Source organism: Podarcis filfolensis, assembly GCF_964270895.1.
Source record: "Podarcis filfolensis genome assembly, chromosome: 13".
NCBI lineage: Eukaryota > Metazoa > Chordata > Lepidosauria > Squamata > Lacertidae > Podarcis > Podarcis filfolensis.
Window position 1 is genome coordinate 11,772,329 of NC_139615.1, and position 25,157 is coordinate 11,797,485.

At 44.7% G+C, this 25,157-nt stretch overlaps 2 protein-coding genes across 4 annotated transcripts; both read left to right on the top strand.

Moving 5' to 3' along the window:
* Positions 1–1,089: 1,089 nt before the first annotated feature.
* LOC310747171 (immunoglobulin superfamily member 1-like) lies at positions 1,090–13,804 on the top strand. Of its 2 annotated transcripts, none has more exons than XM_083581528.1 (6): positions 1,090–1,305; positions 4,771–4,809; positions 5,386–5,682; positions 11,085–11,381; positions 12,182–12,298; positions 13,313–13,804. In XM_083581528.1, exons 1-5 carry the CDS (start codon positions 1,275–1,277, stop codon positions 12,289–12,291), a joined length of 774 nt encoding a protein of 257 aa, XP_083437654.1. In that variant the 5' UTR covers positions 1,090–1,274; the 3' UTR covers positions 12,292–12,298; positions 13,313–13,804. The 2 variants fall into 2 exon arrangements, with proteins under 2 accessions (XP_083437654.1, XP_083437653.1); XM_083581527.1 differs by lacking the exon at positions 1,090–1,305 and adding an exon at positions 4,393–4,444.
* A 1,275-nt stretch (positions 13,805–15,079) lies between these two features.
* Positions 15,080–22,571, top strand: LOC310747176 (interference hedgehog-like). 2 transcript variants are annotated; one of them, XM_083581531.1, is made up of 6 exons: positions 15,080–15,212; positions 17,294–17,332; positions 18,493–18,789; positions 19,749–20,036; positions 21,050–21,145; positions 22,139–22,571. In XM_083581531.1, the coding sequence occupies exons 1-5, from the start codon at positions 15,182–15,184 to the stop codon at positions 21,136–21,138; spliced, it is 744 nt and encodes a 247-aa protein (XP_083437657.1). In that variant the 5' UTR covers positions 15,080–15,181; the 3' UTR covers positions 21,139–21,145; positions 22,139–22,571. The 2 variants fall into 2 exon arrangements, with proteins under 2 accessions (XP_083437657.1, XP_083437658.1); XM_083581532.1 differs by lacking the exon at positions 17,294–17,332 and having other exon boundaries at positions 15,167–15,212.
* The last annotated feature ends 2,586 nt before the right edge of the window (positions 22,572–25,157 follow it).

A 25,157-nucleotide genomic window follows, 5' to 3' on the forward strand; every position in this document is an offset into this window, starting at 1 on the left:
ACTGACAGCCAGGTATTAAGTGTGTGTGTGTGTGTGTGTGTGTGTGTGTGTGTGTGATGGGCTTCCTCTTCATATGTACATTTATTAATCTCATTTGAAGTCCAACAAGGTCTCAAGTCAAATCTCAGGTCTCAAAGCACTTAAACTGATGCAGTCCCAAAGCATGACTATAGTGAAATAGACAGGTTCTGGGTGCCTTTTCCTTCTGCATACTTCCCTGCTGCAGTCTTATGGTGGGGCTTCTGTTACGACTTATTATCCTCCCCTTAAGCATCCCTGTTTATTATTCTTGCCACTGTTGGTAATTTTTTCTCTTGCACTTCCTTCCAAAGAAGCCCAGGGCAGCAAACAACACAGAGATAAAACAACACAGATTTTAAAATAATCAAATTAAAGCATGTAAAAGCAGTTGCATATCCTCACAGCTAATAGCTTCAAGGTATACACTTTTCAAAGCATTCACCATTAATACAGGCATTTTGTATGCATCTTCTATATGTTTTGTGCATTGAAAATACATCCCATAGTCTACAGAAGTGCATCATCGTACTGGGGGTTGTGTTCTGATCCACAACAAGCATGTTTGGAAGCGTAGGATTAAGGCCGTCCTCTATGGAAAACAAGTCAAACGAATTCCTACTCCATTCCAAAGTGCAAGGTTTGGTTGACCTTGGTCTGATCCAGCACTTTGACATCCTCACATGCCCTGGATCTACAGCTGGTATGTAGAACTGTCTCAGTCAGTGAAGGTTGGCGCCCATTGGGGCTGATAGGGCAGAAAGCAAGGAGACCACCAGTAGGTGGAGTCAGAGTCTATTGCTGGAGAAGCCAGAGCCAATAATAGATGGAGATAACTACATTGAGACTAAGGAGGTAACGGCTGACCGCCAGTGACAGTCAGCTGGAAGTAAGGCATCAGCCAGCTGATGGCAAGCTGAGCTTGGTGGAGCAATGTCCAGTTTACTGGGTGTAGCAATAAAACAGGAAATACTAAAGTGGTTGACAGCTCATACTGTCTGCTGACTCTTCCAATTGGGCAAACCATTTCCAGTTTCTCTTTTGAGCAGTAAGTTCCCAGGGTCCAGCAGCTGAGATCAGTTTAGACTTCCCAGTAAGGTGATTGTGAAAAGACGGGCTTCCCTGCTCATTCTCTGACCTTCTGTAGAAGACTCTTGTAGAGATTGCCTTGGAGGGAAGACCAAATTCAAAGCTAGAGATATCTAAGGATAGTTTCCAAGGAGGTGGAATCAAGGTGGAGAAAGATCCCTCTCGACATGGAAGTTCTTTTTCTCATTCCTGTGCTAGGTATGTCTTGCTACTTTCTGATAACCCCAGCCTCTGGTCCTGCTCTGCTCTGTTCTGTCCACTAACCATATCTGAATGAGCGATAACAGCAGCAACAAACACACCAGCTGCCTCAGAGGAAAAGGGTGTAGGCAGTGGTGCCTTGTATAGTTGCATGCTTAAAACTCATCAGTGTGGCCAGGCGAGTGTGTGTGTGTGTGTGTGTGATCTAAATTGATGTATAATTAATCTGAGCTACTGATTTGTGATGCATTTTGTACTTATTTCAGGAATGAAATGTTATTGTTGCTTTTATGTTTTTCACCACTACAATGATTTATTTTCTTTAATGTTGGCTGTATATGATTTTTTTTTTTTTTTGTGAACAAATACATTGCCCCAAGACATGATCTTAAGCAGTGGTCTTCAACTAGTCCAGACAGAAATATCCGAGCCAGGAACATGGGAACAACTTTCACATGTTCATTTCTTAATTATACTTAGTAATATTCTCTCTTTGATTTCTGGATGTTTTCTCTTGAGTTAAGCTGTGGCTTATATTGAGCAAGAGGAAAAGTCATTGTCAGCATTTATGCTTGCATTCTGTTATCAGAAAAATGCTTTCTATTGCTTTCTATAAATTTCACCACTTCCTTTCTTTCTCTGTCAACTGCTGTCATCTTTCTCTTTACTTATCTTCTTTCACTCTCTGTCCTTCATCGCCTGCCTTGTCTTTGTTTTCTCTCTCCTCTCTCCTTCCACTTTTCCTGTTCTTTCTCTGCTGTCACTTGCGGTCATCTCAACTTTCACAATCTTCCTGTTTCCTCTTCCTCTCCACTCATACTGTTTTCTACTTTCTCTCTACCTTCTCAAACTTTTTTGTACTTCAGCCTTCTACTTCAATTCACCTGCTCATTATTGCCTTTTTATCTCCCTCTCATTTCCCTTCTTCCTTTGCTCACTTTCTTCCATCTCGTATCATCTTCACGGCTGCCTTTAATTCACCTCTCTGTCATTTAGGGTCCTCTCCTAATATCAGCTTTCCTGAAATAAAAATGAACAGGGTTTCTGAGAAAGTTCATCACCCTCAGCACCCAATACAGACGCCAGTTGTTATTTGTTGCTCCTTGGTTGAAGTTTGAGGAAACTTCCCAGATTCTGCTACACTGAAGCAACATATTCTTGTAGTTCCATAACAAACAAACAAAAAGCTTTTCTTCTTTTTTTCGTTTTCTACTTAATGCCATTTTATAATGCTTTTTAAAAGCAACTAAATAAAACTAAGCTTCATTCCAAATCAACACTGAAATATTAAAGATGCAAACTTACTTGAGAACAGGTCCAATTAAAATAAATGGGCCTTACTTCTGAGTAGACATGCATAGGATTTGTATGTTAATTAAATTATGATTAACTAAGGTTCTCTCTCCCTGGTCAGCTGCATTTCCTTTCCCTTTCCTGCAGGTTTTGTTTTCTTTTTGCCTTCTATGGATGCCTTTTTTCCCCTTTCTCACAACTCCCTGCTCTCTCCATGTATCAACTTTCCTGAACTCAGATGTACAGAAAATAAATCTGATTTTTTCTCTCTCTCAGTACCCTCAGAACATAATACAGGCAGAAGTGGGGGGGGGGGATATAAAAACCTCAACAGGACTGAACATAGGTAGAGTTCAGACATAGCTACACAAAGCAACAATTTCATCTTATCCAGTATTTTAGGCATGTTTGCCCATTAAGTTCAGCTAGAATCCCCACACCATTTTCCCCCAGCCCAATCCTCCTGTTCCAAGCAAATAGAAGTCATTGAATAGCAGTCCTTACTGGTGAATAAACCCTCACATCTCTAGAATCGGGGCTGCCTGGATTCATTCCTCCCTGAGTGTTTTACCACCAACAGCTGCAGAGGAGTCCTGTGGCTTCTAGACTTCACACCACAACCAGCTTTATGTGATTCAGCAAGGCAGCAATAGTCGGGTAAATAGCCTCTTCTAAAGCCAGGCAGCGTTATTCCACTATGTGGGAGCATGGCTGGGCTGGTGTGAAATGAGGAGGGAACTCTCTCACATAACATACTGTCAGGGAATCAGGAGCAGGAGCACTGGGGAGAGAGGAATTGGAGAGCGAAGGGGAAGAATCCGAGGGAAGCGTAGGGGAGTATGACAGTGGCCCGAGAGATTCCATGAGCTTCTCCAGCGAATCAGAAGATTCCCAGAAGGGGGCGCCGATGGTCAGAGCAAGGGGGGTCCCAGGGGGGACGCAACAGAAACAAGGAGCCAGAGGGGAACCTCAAAGCAGCAGTGGGGGATCGGGACCAGTTTCCCCACCAGAGCGTAGTGGGGGGGGAGAGTCACATGTGTCAGGGCCAGCGTCCCCTCCAGCGGGAAGAGGAGGTGAGTCAGGGCTGACCACGCCTCCATCGGAGAGTGGGGGAATGGAGGGGAGGTCAGTTGCAGCTAGCCCCCCCGAAGGGGGAAGCAGTGACAGCAGCAGTGAAACGGTCAGGAGGAAAGCTGCTGGCTGGGCGCGCGCGCCAAGTTCAAATGTGCAGGCGCGGGGGACAGCAGGAGACCCGGATGGGGAACCAGCTCCTAAAGCCCGCCAGAGGGAGGGAGAAGGCTCAGGGGAATCAGCGTCAGAAGAGGCTAGAAAGGGAGAGACCCCGGCGGGCAGGCGGACCCAGAGGAGGAAAGAGCAGCGGAAAAGGTGGAGCAAGGCGAGGGTCTTAAACTGGTGTACGGGGGGGGAGGAGATTCAGAGGGATCATCAGCGGTCTGACAGTTGAGACGTAGAGCTGCGCGCTGCGGCTCTGGAAGTGAAACTGAACTTCAATAAAGACTTTTGTACTTAACAACGAAGCAGCGTTGGTCCTTTGTGAGCTGGGACCTTGGGCAGCTCTGACACATACCTTCCAGGTGCCCTGGAAAAAGAGGCACATCTCGTATTTTCTCACACAACCTCTGCGGCCATTTTGGGTGTCGTGATCTGTCATGCTCTCACCTCAAAGAAACACTTTTCCTGGGGCCACAACCTCACACAGCTCCCCAAAACGCATGCTTTGGAGGCACTGTACAATATCTTGTGAGGCAAGTGTCATGTGAGTCTCCCAGGAACACGTCCTGGAAGATGCACATTCCAGTTTTGCATCGGAAGAAGTTGGAAGGTAAGGCATAAGAAAGGGGAAGAAAAGACTGCAGCCTCCAGGTTGGACTGAAGGGTTTGTGTGGTGATGGCAGTTTTTCTGTGACCCGCCTGGCGTTGCCATTCAGCCAACCTGTGGGTACAGACCCATTGGCTGAAGACCTAAGCCTAAGGTCTTCTTGAAGCTATGCAGGTCTGGGGTCTGGTCAATGCTTGGATGGGAGCCTACCTAATACATATGCTCCCTTGAGACAAATATAACATGTAAATAATCTTCAGATCAAATCAGTTCAAACTTCCAGGCCTATTTAACCAGTTCCATCCCCCTTTTTTATTTCTCTCTTTCAGTTTTCCTGCATCTTGTTCCGCAGCCAGCGTCATCTGCAGGTAACATTCCAACTTCTTCCCAGTGAGTTGTTTATGTGGAGAAGACCAGAGTGTCCCTTGTCTCTTTTGTGCTATTGTTTAGCAACCCAGCACCCCCTCCAGCTGCTTTGTGGTTCCCCCAAGTATGCTAGTAACTTCACTCTTATACATGGGTACTTTCCAGGAGCAAACTGTACCACACTTACAAATCCCAGTGCCACCTCCTTTTGCAACACCACTGTGTATTATAAAAGCGAAGTCACCCTCCAAGTGTGAATCCTTATGTAGGTAAAATGAAACATATACCCATGTTTAGGAGCAAAGTTCCTGGCATGCTTGGGGAAAACTGCAAGGATTGCAGAACTACAAAAATATATATATTTAGGAGGGGAGGGGGTGGAATGAAAAGTCCTCAAACAGAGCTGGGCTGAATAAGACAGTTTGCAGAAACACAGAGAATAAATTTTAAAAGTATGTGGGGTGGGGTGGAGTAACCTGGAACAGGGCAAAGCTAAAACAGAGCACCCCACACTGTGACAGTTCATTTCGGGTTCCACTTGTTTGCCTGCCACTGAGATCCCTCTGCTTTTCTTCCAGGATCTCTCCCTCCCCCCAAACTCTCGGTACAGACAAATTATCCTGAATACTTTGAAGGCGAGAGGGTTGTGCTCATATGCTCAGCTTTCCTAAACAGGACGGTGGAGGGATACAGGTTCTTCAATCAGGATGGGCAACAGATTCTCAAAATGGCTGCTGACCCTTATCAAAAGGGCAGACTGTTTTTTAGGGCTGAAACGAGCAAGATGGGAAATTACAGCTGTGATTACTGGATGGGGAAAGCTGATACAGAGGTCACATCTGCCCGAAGCAACTCCATCTCCCTACAAGTGAAAGGTAGGTTTCTAGTTCCTGGGACGTTGGTGGCCTGTTCCAATGAAAATTTAAGGGATGGTCTGTCCAATTCATTTTCTTCTTCTCTGCCACTTGCTACATCTGGCACCCCCAATTTGATGTCCTCTGACACCCCTCTTGATGACTGACAAGGGCCCATGCCCTCCCAGATTTATCATTCTTTCTTTTTTAAGTGGGTTGTTTGGTTGGGGGTGTCCTCATTGTGCTTTATTTGTTTTGGTACATATGTAGATATTTTGCATGGCTTTTGGGGGGGAGTATAGAGTTTCTAGACATTGTTCCTCCCCTGGGAAATGTGATTTGCTGTTGTTGTTGTTGCTCATGACTAAGAAATTGTCATTTCCCAATGTGAGCCTGGATCCAGAAAGTCTGGGGACCCCAGTGTTAGAAATCTACAGCCTTGCTCAGGGCGGAGTAAAGGTAAAGGTAAAGGTAAAGGTACCCCTGACCATTAGGTCCAGTCGCGGACAACTCTGGGGTTGTGCGCTCATCTCGCTCTATAGGCCGAGGGAGCCGGCATTTGTCCGCAGACAGCTTCTGGGTCATGAGGCCAGCATGACTAAGCTGCTTCTGGAGAACCGGAGCAGTGCACGAAAACACCATTTACATTCCTGCCAGAGAGGTACCTATTTATCTACTTGCACTTGACATGCTTGAACTGCTAGGTGGGCAGGAGCTGGGACTGAACAATGGGAGCTCACCCCGTCGTGGGGATTCAAACTGCTGACCTTCCGATCGGCAAGCCCTACCTAGGCTTTGTGGTTTAGACCACAGCGCCATCCTCGTCCCAGGGCGGGGTAGGGGTGGATAACTATGCAGAATACAAATGACATGATTAGCAAATCACAGCTTTAAAATAAAGAACAAAATAAATGCCTTGGATGGGAGATGGCAGCCATCAGCTTAATCTTTCCCTCCCTAGAAACCATCTCAGCAAAAATCAGGCAAACACACATATACGCTATTAGCTTTCAGGTTGGGGAACCTCTCACTGTTATCTAACACACTATACGGAGGACCCTTTCTGTACTTTTGTAGCCCCGAAAGTGTAGAATGAACAAACGTATTGCAAATGCACTCATTTGCTGCAATAGCAGTAATATTAACCTTTTGGGAAAATTATAGCTTCAGGTGGCTATTTTCAGCAGAAAAAAACAGTGCAGAAGTGTTGTGCCTGCAAGGTGCCCGCATCAATATGATGAAGGGGAGGAAGCTCTGCTGTATATATATGTGCTTCTCTAACCGGAACAATCTCTCAACAGCTCAATGGCCTCTGCACACTTGAGTATGACTTAGTTGACTCAGCCCTTTTTTATGTTTTCATTTTTTTTACTGTAGAGAAGAGAAACCGAGTTTGCAGAAAGTTTCCCAAATAAAAAATGTTTAGGCAATTACTTTCATTCTTAGTTATCAGTTTTGGTGAAAAGAAACTAAACTTGTTGGGAAAATGTGGAAATGAGCAGCAAAACCACTAAGTGGCAGCAAAGGCTAGGTTATGCAACCTGAACGCTCCTTTTGACTCTTTTCCTGCTAAGCTTCAAATTCAAATTTCTGGGTTGTTGCCAACTATTTAATGAGCCCAAATGAGCCGTGTTAATTAGCTATTCTGAGTAGTACTAGCGTTGAATAAAACCCTCAGATCCCTTTCATTGTATGTACAAAGTTGGATAGGAACATTTTAGTGCAACTCTGAGACAGGAGTGTGAACATGTTGGGAATGTGGGCTTGGGAGAACACATCTTTGTTTGGAATTCTATCCTGGCATGTGATACCCAAAATCCTCCTGACACAGTGCATGTGGAAGGCGTTGTGGCCTTCTGCTGACAGCTGTAAGTTGCCCACGGCTCACTTCCATAAAGCACCAAGCCTGATAGACCTTTATCTTGGTATTGGATGCTAGCATCACGTTCTCCCATACCCTTTTGGAGAGGTGAGCCATTGCCAATACACTGATTGTGGTGGAACCCAGCACTGTCTACCATCTCAAGTGTGTGGTCACCAGTGCTGATGCATGGAGTGCTGGCGACATCCTGACCCAAGACATTGGGCTTTATCTGCGTCTTTAGGCACACTTTGTCGTAATCTATGTATTTTTGTGCTTGGGACGCGGATGGCGCTGTGGGTAAAACTGCAGTGTCTAGGACTTGCTGATCATATGGTCGGCGGTTCGAATCCCCGCGGCGGGGTGAGCTCCCGTCATTCGGTCCCAGCTCCTGCCCACCTAGCAGTTCGAAAGCACCCTTAAGTGCAAGTAGATAAATAGGGACCGCTTTATAGCGGGAAGGTAAACGGCGTTTCCGTGAGCTGCGCTGGTGCAGGTTCGCCAGAGCAGCGTTGTCACACTGGCCACATGACCCGGAAGTGTCCTTGGACGGCGCTGGCTCCTGGCCTCTAGATTGAGATGAGCGCACAACCCTAGAGTTGGACACGACTGGCTTTCGGGCAGGGGTACCTTTACCTTTACCTTTATGTATTTTTGTACACATCTCTTGGCTACAGAACTGCATTTCAAAATTCAGAGAAGTGTGGCTGTGTTCTGGTTTTTCTGTCAAATCAGTTAGGTTCACCTTTATTTTTATTTATTTTTAAAAATGTTTTTATTAGCAATTTCAACATAACAACATATCAAAACATATCATATTCATTATTTCCCCCTCCTCCCCGAGACTTCCCTCAGCTCCTCTCTCTGATTTCTCAACCCATATTATTCTCTGCAAGTTATAAAATTATACAAATCCTCACATTATCTATCTACCATGTTATCAATCAATAAATTTGTGTATGTTTATTCAAAACCTGCCAAGGAGTCCAATTCATTTTGTTGTCTTTTTAAGTAATTTGTGACAAGTTCCCATTCTTCTTTAAAGTCACAGTTGTCCTTATCTCACAGTTTGTATGTCAGTTTGGCCAGTTCTGCATAGTTCATAATTCAGAGAAGTGTGGCTGTGTTTTAGTTTTTCTGCCATTTTAGAAAGTGCAAATCAGCCAGGTTCGCCTTTAAATGGGAACTAAATCACATTTCTCCTCCATCCTTCAATTATTTCATTGCAAGCCTAAAATCTGATGTCTAAAAATGCTTCCCTGCCCGCACCCTATCTCTCTCTCTTCCCACCCTCTCTCTCCACCCACCCAACCATTGCAAGCATACTTTTTTTAAAATAATATTTATTGAAGTTTAACAAATACAGAAAAAAACAAGCAATAAAAAATAAAAATAAAAATACAATAAACAAGAAAAAAGACAAAAACATTTTAAAACACTTTAAAAAACAGAAACATTTCAGAAAAAAGAAAAAAAAGAAAAAAGAAATCCTATTTTCCTAACCTTGTCTTTCATTTACTTGTTTCCTTGACTTCCTCACACCTCCCTTTTTGTATTCTAGTTCAACAGTTTTTTCAGCAAGTCCTTTCCCTCTTTCTCAAATTTAGTTCCTTAATTTATCTTAACACAGTTTCACCTTAAATTTAACATTCATTCAATTTGCCTTAATTTATTTAACCTTATCTTACTATAGATACCTTAACACTTATAACTTGATGCTTATTTCCATAACTCCTTATATCATTTCTACTAAAGCCAAATAGTTTCATTCCAACATTTTCCCTAACATTCATTAATTTTACACTAATTCCCAAAATAGAAATTTCCCTTTATAAACATTCATCCAATTTTCATCCAACGTCCCTTCTTCCTGGTCTCGGGTTAAGTCAGTCCTTACTGTCCATACCATCTAGTCCATCAACCTGGTAGTCTTATGTCCGAGGCTCTTAAGTCTCTTCCATGCCCCTTCTGCAAATCTTCTTCTTCTTGTTTGTATTTGCACTTTCCCTTGTCTTTTGTTGGTCTCTTCCTTAATTTCTTTCCTTTCTCATTGAGGAGTAGGTCTCTGGGGGGGTTCCAACCCAAAATTGTCTCCACCTCCCCTCATCAGACCATCCCACTCCCCCCAGTCCCACTCCCCACAGTCATCAGTATGATCCAAAAAATATTTTACAACATGTTTCAAAGTCCCTCCAATTTCAAGGGCCTCCTCAGCTCCCGACTCCCCCTGGCCTACTCCTAATTCAGTCTTCGAAAGCAGTGGTTTGTGCTCCTGCAGGGCCTCAGATCTCTCCATTTGAATTACTTGGATTAAATCCTCTTCCATTATCATCTGCTCTTGCACTTGTCTAGTGAAAGTAGGTTCCTGAATTGAGCCCTGGGTGGTTTCTGTATCAGTGTTCCCTGTTAGTTCACCTTTACAGACCACAACAGTCACCAAGTCCATCTTCTCATGCATCATGTCGGTCATCTCATTCATCATATCAATCTTCTTGTGCATCTGCTCCAGCAAAGCACTTGTCCTGCAGAGAGCACGCACCAGTACTTCCTCCCAGCACATTTCGTTCAGGGCCAGAGGACTGTTCCCACGATCTTAATCTCACAGCTGTAAAATCCCCCAGTGGACTGCCGCAACAATTTAACAAGCTCCCTCTAGAGGAGACAATTTGTAGCAAATCCAACCAAGGAAAGTTACTTTCATTTTTCAAGTATTCAAATGCTTTCAAATATTTTGTTTCTCTAAGATGCAAAAGGCAACATTGGAATCAATTTGTTTCTCTTCTTTCGCTATCTGTCATAATGTTCCATTCACGATCAACGAACGTCTCAAACAATTTCTGTCTCTGACACCCCGTTCCCAGGTCTGAGATGGTGGAAACTTATCTTTCTTTACTCCCTCTCCAGGCTTAAACAGTCAAAATTCACCCCCTCCCCTTGCTCTTGCTTCCAGGGGGTTTTAATAGTTGTAAATGACAGGAATCTCGAACTATATATACAACTTTCCAGGCTATTAGCTTGAAAGGTTTTTGCTTCAGACTGTTTACAAAAAGCGGAAGGCTGACTTTCTGTTTTAGACCTTCCCGCTTCGATGCCAGATTAAGGTATTTTTTAATCCAATTTTCTGTTTCTACTCACGGGTACTTGTTTTAGAGTCCAATTATCCACAGGAAAAAGTCAGCGCTCTCCGGCAACGGCTATGCGGCTTCACTCCACAAAATTAGCGGTTGATTCAAAACACCGCGCTGCTCACCCCATGTCTTTTTGGGACCCTGAAAAAGGGGTTTCCCTGTGAGTAGGGGAGGCGCTCCTGGTGTCAGCCGAATCCCACGTCCCCAGACTTCATCTGCCTGGGGTTTTTAAAGGGTCTCCGCCTTCGCCGCGTGGCAAGACCCGATTTCTGCGGAGCGGGTTCATCCCGGTCAGAGGAACTCCGCCATTGCCGATGGCGCTAACCCGGAAGGCTCCATTTCAAGCATACTTCAGGGTGGAGGAGTTTAGCTAGCCTCTGTCTCTGTGTTACACGAAGCAATCTCAACCCTGGGTGTTTATCTTTCTTTCCCAGAAGCCCCGGAAGCCCCCTCCCTCTCTTTAAACCCCAGCCTCCTTGAGTACAACCTGGGAGATAATGTCAGCCTTGTGTGCTCAGCTCCGCCTGAAAGAAAGGAAGTCAAGGAGTTCCAGTTCTATAGCGACAAAGAGGAAATATCAGTTGTGCCTCCATATGGCAACGTCTACACTCACAACATGAGTATCATGGAACCCAAAGATGTGGGAAGCTTCACGTGTGGCTACGTAGTGGACCTCTCTGGAAGAAAAGTTATTTCAAAGAAGAGTAATTCTGTCACCATTGTTCAAACAGGTAATCTCCAGATCTATCTATCATCTATCTATCTATCTATCTATCTATGTATCTGTCATCTATCTAATTTATTTATTTACCTGCCTTTAGCCAATAAAGGCTCTCAGGGCTGCTTGGGGGGGGGGAGATCAATATTAAGATGGGCCCTGCCCTCAGATTTACAATCCAAAAATAAAAAAGACACGACAAGCAAAGTAAAAGGGAGTCAGAGGGAGAAGGAAAATGCAAGCTGAAGTAAACGTTCTTAAAGTTGCAGATCTTATTGCACAGTTAACAAAATGAATTCTTCACTGGTGGCTGCTTGTTGTCTTCTCGTTGATAAAGAACATGCTTTGTTTTGAAGCACTCTTCCTCCACAGATCACATGCAAGAGCAGAGCCAATGCCCAGCCAGGAGGGTAGGGCAGCTTCTACCACACAGTTATTTCCCAGACATGCTGCTTGAGTTGCATCTGACAATCCCCACTGGAAATGGTTCCCCTCCATCACAGATGCACAAACCTTTGACTGGATTTTTCCACCTGGCCGTGGGGAAAGCAGGGAATGGGGCAATGCTATCTCTCTTGCAAACCTATCCTCCATAGATTTGGTTGCAAAATCAGGAATTGATAAGAAAGGTAAATCACATGGCGAGATTCTGTAGAAATAACACTCGGAGAGTCTGCCAAAATGACTAAGAAGCATTGGGTTGTCCAAACCAATATCCACAAAGTCTTATCTGATTCTGAATAAGGGAACCCAACTTCGGTGAAATGTGGCATCTTTTCATTACACTCTGTAACCAGAAACTTTTTTTCTTAGTCAACAGGAACTTAGACAACTTTTCCAACTGGAAACGGATGGCGGCCATTGGTGGCTCCTTCTTCACCATCAACAGCCTCATCTTCCTCATCTCCCACTTGTGTTTTTAAACCACAGGTAAGTGAAATGAGTAAACATTTCCTTTCTAATATGTACTTTGGAGCAGGTGTGGCCCAATACATTTTTTGTGGTTGAAGTAAGGGTTTAAGATGATTCAGTTTCACTGAAAACCACTGTGGTGTTAGATGTGTGATGGTGGCCTTGAGGCCTTCGAAGACTTGAGCCTTCCATCATGCAAAGCAGAGATGAGGAACTGTTGCTGAACTATGTCCCCTACCATCCCAGATTATTGGCTTTGCTGGCTGTTGAAGCCCAGCAACATCTAGGTGGCAACAGGTTATCCATCCCTGACTGAGCCCAGAGTTGTCTTCCTTGATTGGCCATGACATTCCAGATCACTTTCTCACCACCTGTGGAGGCTGCGGGGAGTGGGGGCATTGCCTCTGAGGCTTTCTGTGTGGCAAAGAATTCAGGATCATGACATAGGGATAGTTATATCTAAACCATTGGGACGTGGGTGGTGCTTTGGGTTAAACCACAGAGCCTAGGACTTGCCAATCAGAAGGTCGGCAGTTTGAATCCCCGCGACGGGGTGAGCTCCCGTTGTTCGGTCCCTGCTCCTGCCCACCTAGCAGTTCGAAAGCACGTCAAAGTGCAAGTAGATAAATAGGTATTGATCTAGCGGGAAGGTAAATGGTGTTTCCGTGCACTGCTCTGGTTCGCCAGAAGCGGCTTAGTCCTGCTGGTCACATGACCCGGAAGCTGTACGCCGGCTCCCTCGGCCAATAAAGCGAGATGAGCGCCGCAACCCCAGAGTCAGTCACGACTGGACCTAATGGTCAGGGGTCCCTTTAACTTTATATCTAAACCAGTCTGGGTCCCACCACCTCTCTAGCAAGCTTCACATTATTTATTTATTTATCCAAACTGGTCCCATTCCCAAAGCATTCCACCTTAAGCATCACAAAACTGGGAGTTAGGGAGGGAAATGGTTGGTCTGGGTTGCATCTTTGCCTTGAAGGTATGATCCAGGAAGCCTCTCATCTCTTGCTATTTTTAAATCATTTTTAGGTCTCCTCTTCAGGTAACTGTAATAGTCCTCTTTGCCTGACTGATGGCAGTCCAACCTCAGCTGTTCATCAACCCGATTGTGGATTCATTCACCAAAGGAGCCAGCTTCCCCCATAAATCACATAACCAGGAGGAAAAATCTGGATCCATCTTCCACAAAAGAGTACAAACAGAGGGCTGGGAACCAAGTTCTGGGGCATGACATTTGCAGTGGAAATTATTTTGATTGCTCTGTCTCTACAGGCTTTATCACATATTGTAAGTGACTTGCTGCAGCAATTGTTTCAGGGGAGGTGGTAAATTGATGGCTTCGAACAATCATTTTGTTGTGTAAACCTGTCACAGGAATGAGGACCTTCTGGCCCTGCAATGTTGCTGAATTTCAATTTCCATCAGCTTCAGCCAGTTTCCTGATCCCTGCTCTAACATGCGAACCTCCCCCCCCCTTTTTTTTAAATGAAAAAACAAAAATAAAAAACCAATTCATTGAAAGCAACGACGACAGAAACTCAGGTCCTTCCAACCTTTGGGACAATTGCTTTGAAACTTGTGCTTTTCTTTTCAACATTCTCCTCTCAGTATTAGTGGCTGTCTGATACGCCTAGATCAGCCCTAGCATTTGTAAATATATTTCACTCCCTCAATAAACATGAGCAATTTTTACATTATTATTATAATCATTTTGCTAAAAACAACGAAAGAAAGGAAGGAAGAAAGGAAGGAAGGAAGGAAGGAAGGAAGGAAGGAAGGAAGGAAGGAGGAAGGAAGGAAGGAAGGAAGGAAGGAAGGAAGGAAGGAAGGAAGGAAGGAAGGAAGGAAGGAAGGAAGGAAGGAAGGATGAAAATCAGTACCACAATAGTTGCAATAAAACTAGACAGAGTGTCACTATGGGAAATGAGCATGCTCTCTGTCAATCAAACACATCTCTTTCTGGATTCTTTCTAAGTATTATTATTATTATTATTATTATTATTATTATTATTATTATTATTATTATTATCATTTGTATACTACCCTTCATCAAAGATCCCAGGGTGGTTTACAACGCATACTAATAAATACAGTTAGTATTCTGCAATCAGAGACCTATTCCTGGCTGCTATTTGGTGATCCACTCTTCACTCCCCTTTTTCATTGTGTATGAAAAAGTTTAAAAAGTAATGCCTGCCCTGTCTTCATCACACTCAGTGCTGCTAGCATTTTGCAGCAGTTCACTTTCCACCAAATACTACGTTGTCCGTCTCACTATTGTCTACTATGCACACACACTCACTCAAGAAAAATCTGGGGAAATGTGTCATCTGACTGGGGGTTGTGTTCTGGACTGAAACAAGCAAGTTTGGAAGTGTCAGACTGAGTTAGTCCTCTATCAAAAATGGATCTCCCACTGGATTGATTGGAACTAAGGCGGCAGGCAGGTGGAGCGTGGCTAACAGCAAGGTAAGTTTGGTGGGGCAGTGACCCATTTGCCCCAGTGCACCAGCCTCCACTGGCTCCAGTTCTCTCCTGCAACAAAACCTCTTCTCTCTGCATTTCTGCTGGCTGGAGCAGAGCATGTGTTGAGCATATGAACGAAACAGGAATTATCAATGTGGTTAGCAGGTCAAGTGCTGACTCCTCTAGTCTGGCCGGAGACCTATTTCCATTTTCTATTTTAGGCAGCAAAGTCCCTCAGTCCAATGGCTCTGTCCCCAATAATGACTGCATTTCCCCTCTGAGCGATTATGCAAATATGGGCTTCACTGATGTTCCTCCGCCCTCCTGTAAAGACACTTTAAGGGTCTGCCTTGGAGGGGAAGGTGATATAAAAACTGGCAATACCAAGTTTCAAAGGAGGTGAAATCCAGGTGGAGAGAGATCCTTCTCAACATGGAGGTTATTCTTCTGATTCCCATGCTAGGTATGTTGCTACTTTCTTTCTCCCCCAACCTCTTCTTCTACCACTCCTTTCTCCTGGGTTTTAATTCCTGCTTTGATCCATCATAAAAGAATCATCTTGATAAATTTTTAAACTGGCTTCAGGGCTAGCAATTGCTGAGAACCACGCTCTGACCCATAGGAGCCAACTCCTTGGAGGTGAGGGGTCTTTGGACCCCCCCCAACAAAATATTTGAGGGCGCCACCCCCCAAGTTGATGGGCATTGCCATTCAAGTAGTGTGTGTGCACAATATCATGGCGCCAAGTGCCACTACTGGCCAGTTGGCACTGCGCCCAGCGGAATGCCCCCTAAATTCCTCTTCCCTAAATTGGCCATTACGGCAGCAGGAGGATGATCCTGCCTGCTAGAGGCCAGTTCACAAAAGAGATACAGTGCCAGCCAGCCCGAAGAGGGCAAACAGACTTCTCAGTTGCATCCTCACTAGCGATAGCTGAGAATTTAAATTCAGTTCATGTTAATGGGTGAACCGACCTAATTCACATGTTCCAAAATGAGACATGAAACAGAAACGCAACCGTCCTTCAAAATTCACATTTTCCAAATTTTGAAGCGCAGTTCTGCAGCCAAGCAATGTGTGCAAAAGTACATGCGTGCAGTATGCATGAAAGCATTCTTATGAATGCATGTATATAAAAATATACGTGGAGGGGGGAATCGTGCAAAATGCATCATATTATTGAAAATCGTTTTCCACAAAAAGGCATATTAAGTGAATTGGATACAGAAATTGCTGCATACTAAGAGAAACTAAAATACTGCTGAAATTTCATGAGGATTTTTTTTGGGGCGGGGAGCTAGAAACAGATGTGGAAATGTGTGAAGCGGAACTTAACAGCTGAGTAATGAAAAGCAGCTAGTAACCACAAATGGTCATCTCTCATCCTGGACTATGTCATGGTGTGTATGCAAATATACAAGTCTGTTATTTCTACCCTCGTCATCCTTTCTGCCAGAATAATAAACACACAGAGAAAGAGAGGGGGGCTATGGGGCCTCTTACACTTGACATTCTCTAAGGCTCAGCATACCTGGTCCTCCTCTGCCTTGCTATCACTGCCAGCGTTCACCCACTATCTCTGTACAAGCAAGCAACAACAACAGTGAGGGATTGGCAGCAGCGCCTCCCACCTGCCTTGTGCTTCTCCTCTGGGTGGTAGTCTGAATGAGGCTCAGAGGCAACTGGAATGGGCAGCAGTGATTTGGGCAGAGGGAGGAAGAGAGCCCACTGAGAGACACCCTCTTCCCATACAGGAGGAGACAGAGAGTCCATAAGGGGGCACTGTGGGAGCTTTGCTCATCCCTCCTAAAGAAAATCGAGAGCCTGGCTAGAGCTCTCTTCTTTTTTGGAACATCAGAGCAAAAGTGTGTAAGGATTGCCTTGGTGGATAAGACTCGGGTATGTGCTTTAATTCGCAACACCGTAGCCCATATGGTGCAGCCAAAGCCTGCAAAGTTGAACTTCTCAGTCGGACCATTCCTGTATTATGTCCAGTCACTTCAATCCTTTGGAGAGGCCCTCTTAGTAGTGCCTTATGCTCACGAGGTTCATCTTACATGCGCTGAGAAAAGGGCATCTGAGTGTGGTAGCACCTGTCCTTTTGAAGTGCCAGAAAACATCAGGCAGACACCTCCAACATCGTCAAAACTCGTCCAGCTTTCCTGGGGGGCTGAGAGTGATCCGGCATACTTGACATTTAATTTATCGGACCTACTGATTTGTGATGTGTTTTGTACTTATTTCAAGAATGTGATTTTTGTTCATTTTATGCTCTTCACCATAATGATATTTTCCCCCGTAATGTTGACAACATAGTTTTGTTTTGTGGGGGCTGAATAATGCATAGGGATTTGATGCTGCAGCCTTCCTGAAGCTATGCAGGTCTCAGAGTCTGGTCAGTGCTTGGATGGGAGCCTACCAATGAACCTCACATGTGCTCCCTTGAGATAAATATAACATGTAAATAATCCTCAGATCAAATCAGTTCAAACTTCCAGGTCTATTTAACATGCCTCATCCCTCCTTTTTACTTCTCTCTTTCAGTTTTCCTGCATGTTGTTCTACAGCCAGCATCATCTGCAGGTAACATTCCAACATCTCCACAATGAGTTGTTGATGTGGAGAAGACAAGAGTGTCTCTAGAGAAGAACACTTTTCTTTTGTTCAACTCTTAGAGCCAACTTCCTCAACCTGGTGCCCTCCAGCTGTTTTAGACTACAACTTCCATTATCCTCTGCTGATCAAACAGCATAAAAGTAGCGAATTTTGACCTTTTTATTGCAGAAATCACACTGTGAGGAAAATCAAATTCCACTTGTCAAATGTGACCCACAAGGCTGATACTGATAAAGATCTGGCCTGTGATGCCAGAAAGTTCCCCACCGACCCCTGGAGTAGGACTTGTGATATCCAGGTTCAAATCCCTTCTCCAGCCATGAAGCTCAGTGCGTGATGTTGGGCCAATCAGTAACAGACCCTCCAAATGTCCCTATTTTCCAGATGTGTCCCTGATTCAGAGAAGCCGTCCTGGTTTCTGATTTGATCCTGGAATGTCCCACTTTTCCTTAGGATGTCCCTATTTTCATTGGAGAAATCTTGTGGGGTATGCACTAACTCTCAGCCTGACCTACTTTACAAGGTTGTTGTGAGCTGAGGAAAAGTGTGGTGTATGCTCAACTGCTTTACCACAGTTTTCCCTCTTGTATCCTAGATGAGTACATTCAGCGAGTGCTTATAGGGGATATTCCAAAATATGACTGTCCACACCTGTAGTCTGAAGTGGTACAGTCCCGAGTCCCACCACCTCAGTCTTCCTCCTCATTTTTGTGCAATGTTGCTCCAACTTTCCATGAAGAGACTGTAAAAAGCTTCTAATTCCCAGGACGGCTTATGTATCGTAACAGAATTCTATATGCAGACAGTGATCTCACTCTCCATGTGTGGGTCCTAATATCGAGAAAACGACACCAGAAAAGGGAAGTTACCAGCAGGCACTGGGGGAACCTCACGTTTGCAGAAGTATAATAAAATATTTCAGGAAAAGCACGAGGGGGAGAAATGGAATGGAGCATTCTGTAAGAGATCTGGTCTGAATCTCATGGTTTGCTCTTTAGAAGCATGTTGGCGGGGGCTGGAGTAACTTGGAAGAGAACAAGGCTGAAACAGAGCACCCCACACTGTGACAATTCATTTCAGGTTCCCCTTCTGTGCCTGCCACTGAGATCCCTCTGCTTTTCTTCCAGGATCTCTCCCTCCCCTCAAACTCTCGATACAGCCAAATTATCCCGAATACTTTGAAGGCGAGAGGGTTGTGCTCATATGCTCAGCTTCCCCAAACGAGACGGTGGAGGGATACAGGTTCTTCAATCAGGATGGGCAACAGATTCTCAAAATGGCTGCCGACCCTTATCAAAAGGGCAAACTGGTTTTTAGGGCTGAAACGAACAACATGGGAAATTACAGCTGTGGTTCCTGGATGGGGAAAGCTGATACAGAGGTCACATCTGCCCGAAGCAACTCCATCTCTCTACAAGTGAAGGGTAGGTTTCTAGTCCCTAGGACATCAGTGGTTCTGTGCCAGAAAATCCCTTGGGGTATATAATAGTTTCTGACTTCTACTTTCATCAGGGAAGCAGTTCTAGGGAAAGTTTTGGACCTACATGGTAGATTCAACCTGTATTCAGAGGAGGTGCTCTGTAGGGCTAGCCTACCCATGAGGCAATGTGAGGTGACTCCCTCAGGCAGCAGAATCTACAGGGGCAGCAGATCTGGCCTCCCAAGAATGTGTCAGCCACTGCTGCCTCCACAATGACAGCTGTGGTGTGCTCCTTGCGGGCTGGATCTGCCCCCTACTTGGCTGCTGCCTCCCAATGCCAACTCTACAGCGGTCTCTTGGTGAATAGGAGGTGCTGTTCTCATCCTTGTTCCCTGCGTAGATCTTCACTAGTGCTAGGTAAATGGACACCATTTTGTGGTTTGCCTCAGGTGCCAAATTGTCTTGGGCCAGCCTGGATGCTCTGCTATAGCCATTGTGTTAACTCTGATCAGCAGAACCTGGCTTGAACTTCCTGGACTGCAGCAGCAAATCCTAACCACACCAGGTGGCAGAAAATACCAATTTATGCAGTCTCTATGCTTGTTTTGACAGTTCCCTGTCTGTAAAGTTATTTGAGAGGCCTGTTTTTGTGCAAGCCATTAACTGAATGTAGATGGATTATCTGGCTGCAGAACTGCATTGCAAATTTCAAAGGGTGTGAGAGGTTCGGTTAGCATATGGTTTCAGAAAATGCAGCTGGATCAGATTTCTTCCCCATCCTGTGCGTTCTTTCACCTTGTGAAAAATTAACCTAAAAACAGACATCTGAATCTGCATCCTCTCTCAATTTCTCGCTTCCCACCCAATCATTGCAAGCATATTTCAGAATAGAGGAGTTAGTATAGCTGCTGGCTCTGTTACATAAAGGAATCTCAACCCTGAGTGTTTATCTTTCTTTCCCAGAAGCCCCGGAAGCCCCCGCCCTCTCTTTGAACCCCAACCTCATCAAGGACAACCTGGGCGATTCGGTCAGCCTTGTGTGCTCAGCTCCATCTGAAACGAAGAATCTCAAGGAGTTCCAGTTTTATGGCGACAGGATTAGTGTCACAGCTGTGGCTTCATATGGCAACATCTACATCTACAACATGAGCATCAAGAATATGGGACTCTTCAGGTGTGGATACGTAGTGCATCTTTCTGGACGGAAAGTTATTTCGAAGAAGAGTAACCCTGTCACTGTTGTTGGACCAGGTAATCTTTGGGTTTGTTTATTTATTTATGGCATTTACACCCTTTTGCCAATAAACTCTCTCAGAGCTGCTTGGAAGGCAGGGGGGACAGTATTAATACTCACCCTGCCCTCAGGCTTATCTATTTAAAAGGGATGGGAAGAGTGGGAAGGAGAAGGGGAAAACAAGTTTAAGCAAACACTCCTAAAGTTGCAGCTCTTATAATGTAGTTTGCCCAATCTACAAGGACTTAAGAGCAGCCTTGTTCAAAAAATTAAATATCCCAGGCGAGAGGTGTTTGATTAGCTGTTTATTAGGGAACAGGTCCCCCTACACCTCTGAAAAAGGGCTTGTTTTACATTTAGGGTGGCAGTTTTAAGGAGAAAAGTTTGTGGGACAGGTAAGCTAAATTCCTCAGGGGAGCAAAATCTTATCTGACAGAATGCCTGCCTTTAATAATTATTTTAACTGTGCAGTGTATTTTATTCTTTGTAATGCATTCATTTTCTGTATTTTTTCATAATGGCTTTCGCTACACAGATAAATAATAATATTCATATTCATATAATGCATTTACCCTCCTCTCTTACTTATGTCAGTGGTGGTTTTGGCCTCCCAAAAAACAATCTACCCTCCCCAGATCAGACCCAGGAGCAGAGCAGGTGACCATGTTCCAACCAGGAGGAAGGAGTAGCTCCTACCGAATCATAATTCCTCATAAACGCTTCCCTTCTGCTGCTTGAATTTCTCAGGCAGTCTTTGGGGAAAGCATGCGTAATGCTATCTCTCATGCTCATGTAATTCTCAGGTTTTGAGATCAGGATTAGATAGGAACAATGAATCACACAGGGCAATTCAATAACAATCTCACTGATAGGAGTCTGCCAAAATGACTAATAGACGTTCTGAGGCCCAAACCGGAATTACGAAGCCTTATCTGATTCTGAAAAAATGGCACCCGACCTACTCAGCAAAATGTGGCAACTTTTCATTGTGCTTTGTAGCCAACAGCTCTTTTCCCCCTTGTCTACTTAGGCACCAGATGGGAACGGATGTTGGCTATTGGCGCGTCCTTCTTCACCATCAACAGCTTCATCTTCCTCATCTCCCACTATTGTTTTTAAACCACAGGTAAGTAATGCACTTTCTGCAGAAAATCCCCATGGATTAAAGGATTTCCTTTCCCCCACACTTTAGGAAGAGTACTTTGGGACAGGTGTGGCCCAAAACATTTTTTATGGTTGGGGTGGGCGGGGGAGAGAATGGCGTCACTGCCACCCCAGTCCAAACACACACACACATACGTGGCAACAGTCATTCAGATCTTTGTAACATCCAGATTATATCACTGTAGCACGTGCTACTGAGTCTGGAAACTGCACTCTGGGGTCCAGGTGTCTGGAACAGTTGCTTCAGAACGTAGGAGCCAGATTGTTATCTGATAGGAAGGATACACCGTGGTGTTGTCTCGTCTCCCGTGGCCGCCTCTTCATTTCCAGGGCCATTTCAGAGTGGCGGTCTTGATGCGGAGAGCCCTGAACCAGGTGTGAGGAACCTGGAATCCCTCCAGATCTAGTTGAACTCCATCTGTCACCAACCCCCAGCGAGCATGGCTTGTTGTTAGGGCTGATGAAACCCAGTAATACAGTCAAACCTTGGTTGTCAGACATAATCTGTTCCGGAAGGCCATAGGGCTTCCTAAATGTTCGACAACTGAGGTGCGGCTTCCGGTTTGGTTGCAGGAGCTTCCTGCCCTCAAGCAGAAGCCGCGTCGGACGTTCGGCTTCCAAAAAACGTTCAAAAATCAGAGCATTTACTTCCGGGTTTTGGGTGTTTGGGAGCCAAACCATTCCAAAATGGAGGTGTTCGGGATTCGAGGTTTGACTGGAAAACCACAGGCTCCAAACTAGCCTCCCCCCCTCTCTCTAGCTTCAAGTTATTATTTTTGCTACTGTGTGTTGTCAAAATCTGTCTGAATTTGTCCGACTCTGAACTCATTCCACTGCAAATGTCATGGGCTTTGGAGTTGGGGAAGGAAAGGGTCTTCCTGGGTTGAATTTTTGCTCTGATGTTATCATCCAGGAAAGTCTCTCTTCATTTGCTATTTTTAAAAATCATTTTCAGGTCTCCTCTGCAGAGGACTGAAGTAGCCCCTTTGCCTGGCTGATTGCAGTTCTACCCTTATCAGCTTCTCTTCAATCAGATTGCGATATATTGCTTCATTCATCAAATGAACTCGCTTCCCCCACAAATCACATTTCACAGAGGGAAAACCTGGTTCTTCCCATCATGAAAAGAGATTGTTTTGATGGTGTTTCATTTTACGGACATTATTACATTTGTAAACACATATTACCGATTCCATTAACTTGAGCAAAACAATTTTAATATTCTTTTAAAAAAGAGAGAGAAAGGAAAAATCAACAGCACCACAGTAGTTTCAATTAAAATAGATTTTGAGCTTTGTTATGGGAAACTAGCATGCTCAATCAAACCCTTCTTTTTAATGAATTATTTCTAAATCTGCAGACTAATAAATACAGTTTGTATTCCACAATCAGAGATACATTCCTGGCTGCCACTGGTGATCCAGTTTTTAACTCCCTCCCATCACAAGGTGGGTGAAAGAGTGTAAAGTGCAGTGTGGTGTAGTGGTTAAGAGCGGTGGACTCGTAATCTGGTGAACCGGGTTCACTTCCCCACTCCTCCACATGCAGCTGCTGGGCAACTTTGGGCTAGTCACACTTCTCTGAAGTCTCTCAGCCCCACTCACCTCACAGAGTGTTTGTTGTGGGGGAGGAAGGGAAAGGAGAATGTTAGCTGCTTTGAGACTCCTTTTTTATAAATAATTTTTATTAACAGGCCAATCAAATCACATTAATTCCAAATCACATTAGTTCCAAATTATACAGCCAAATTTTTAAAATTTTATTGGGGGTACCCATACTTTGCGCTCTGAAAGGGAACCAAACATCGCTCTTGCTGCTGCTTTAATTTCACAGTTCTATCCAGTTCTGTCCAGATAGTCTCCTTATTATTTTCCTCATCTTCTTGTTGTAATCATATATTCCTTTCTTTGAGATCTCTGATAATCTTCACAAGGGTTGAAAACAAACATGTCCTGTGTGGATTTTACACTTTCCAGGAGCCATATCACGTAAAGGACAGCCGCCATTTCCACACCTCCGTAAACAACATTCTTACAGTCTGTCCGTGATTTCCAATGGCCTGTGCTTTGAGACTCCTTAGGGTAGTGATAAAGCGAGGTATCAAATCCAAACTCCTCCTAAAGTAAACACACAGATGTCCCACATTTTTGTCAGGATTTCTATTTGGGTTCCTTTCTGCCCCTGCAAATCCTTCACAAGCCAAGGCTGGCTTGTGCCTAAGGGAGAACCTGCTCTGGGCCACTGTATGACTTGCAATGCTGGCCACCAAGTCATGTGTGGAAAGTTGTCTCCAACAAAGGAATGCTCAGATTAGACCCATTTAATTCAATGGGTTTACATTAGTCATGTTCCTTCATTGAAATGGGTCTATTCTGAGTCATGGATTTCAGTTAATGCTGAGTCACAGAGTTTAAACCAGCTGTTTCAGTACTTTTGCAGAATGACATGGGGTAGAGAGTGCCTCTCTGTGACTGAATTAACCTTTGAGGTAGGCAAATGCCTCCCCCCCCCCTTTTCTTGACTTAGCTTAAACATGCAGTCCATCTTTCTTAAAAACAACTATTTAAAAAGCCACAGCGCTATTTCAAATGCAGAGCCGACCCAAGCCATTTGGCTGATTGAGGCGAAGGATAAGATGGTGCCCCCGTCTCCAGTAGCTGACTGGCGATAGGTCTTTTTATATTTTATTTTTTCATTTATATCCCACCTTTCCTACAAGGAGCTCAAGGAGACATAAATGTTTCTCACCACAAACGTGTGCAGTAGACTTAGCTGGGAGAAAGTGCCTGGCCCAAGGGTCACGCTTCATTGCCAAGCTGAATTTGAACCCTGATCTCCCAGGTCCTAGTCTGACACTAGCCACACTGGAAGTTGAATATGAATTCAACTCTAAAAGCATGCCAGAATATGAAGCCCAGGTCCACCTGTGTGACAACAGAGAGGAATGGGCGAGGTCTCTGGGGGAACTGTTGGTGCTGCCCCACAGACCTGCCATCTGAATTGGCCACCTATCTGTGTCCAACGGTAGGACCGGGTCAGTTCAAGTGGCAGTTTGGCTGCTCTGTCCACATTCCTAGGACTGGATGTGTGACTCAGCATCATTCTCCAAGGGCATTCTGTCCCAGGAATGTGGCCTTCAAGCGGCAGCCAGGTTTTGTTTTGTTTGTCTCGAGAAGGAGAAGGGGAAGGGGAAGGGGAAGGCAGCTTTTGCCACCATGTATTTTAGGTAAAACAAAAATACCTGAAATTTGCTGGCATTGCCAAAAGTTGCCACACACATATACAGTGGTACCTTGGTTCTCAAACTGAATCTGTTCCTGGAGTCCGTTCGACTCCCAAAACTGTTCAAAATCCAAGATGCAGCTTCCAGTTTGGCTGCAGGAGCTGGAGGAGCTTCCTGCACTCAGGCAGAAGCCACATCGGAAGTTCGGCTTCCAAAAAACGTTCGCAAACCAGAATATTTACCTCCGGGTTTGCAGAGCTTGGGAGCCAATTTGTTCAGGAGCCAAGCCGTTCAAGTACCAAAGTACCACTGTACACTTTTGAAGTGTCCTCCAAAAGAAGGGAGAGGGAACTTTGACCCAGCTTCACTTTCAGATGCCCACACAAAAGTGAAACAGACAGCTTTCAGCATATTGTAGAGAAAGTACATCTTGGGAGGAGTTCACTCCTGTTTTGCTGAAGGTTCTGGGTTCCCTCCATCACCAATGGCATAGCCACATTTAGCTAGGTCCACCACCACCACTGAGAGCTAAGATCACAGAGGGGGGAGGAAAATAATACACGGCTCGGCCACAATTGACCATCTGGGTGGTGTATGTTGAGCGGGTGGCAGATGGATCTACCTGCTTTAAAGGAGAAGTTGCTGGAGGGGGGATGACCTCCAATGCACCCTTTTGCCTCTCAACCCTGTGATATTTTGGCCAGCATGCAGACGGACAGCTCACAGTCCTTTTTCTGAGACAGGGATAGAC

Excerpts from the sequence above, each read along its gene's own strand:
- LOC310747171 (XM_083581527.1), top strand. The coding sequence starts at position 4,408 with ATGCACATTCCAGTTTTGCATCGGAAGAAGTTGGAAG. Across the intron at positions 4,810-5,385 it reads GCAGCCAGCGTCATCTGCAG|GATCTCTCCCTCCCCCCAAA; the intron begins GTAACATTCCAA and ends CTTTTCTTCCAG. Across the intron at positions 5,683-11,084 it reads CATCTCCCTACAAGTGAAAG|AAGCCCCGGAAGCCCCCTCC; the intron begins GTAGGTTTCTAG and ends TTTCTTTCCCAG.
- LOC310747176 (XM_083581531.1), top strand. The coding sequence starts at position 15,182 with ATGGAGGTTATTCTTCTGATTCCCATGCTAG. Across the intron at positions 15,213-17,293 it reads TCTTCTGATTCCCATGCTAG|TTTTCCTGCATGTTGTTCTA; the intron begins GTATGTTGCTAC and ends TCTCTCTTTCAG. Across the intron at positions 17,333-18,492 it reads ACAGCCAGCATCATCTGCAG|GATCTCTCCCTCCCCTCAAA; the intron begins GTAACATTCCAA and ends CTTTTCTTCCAG.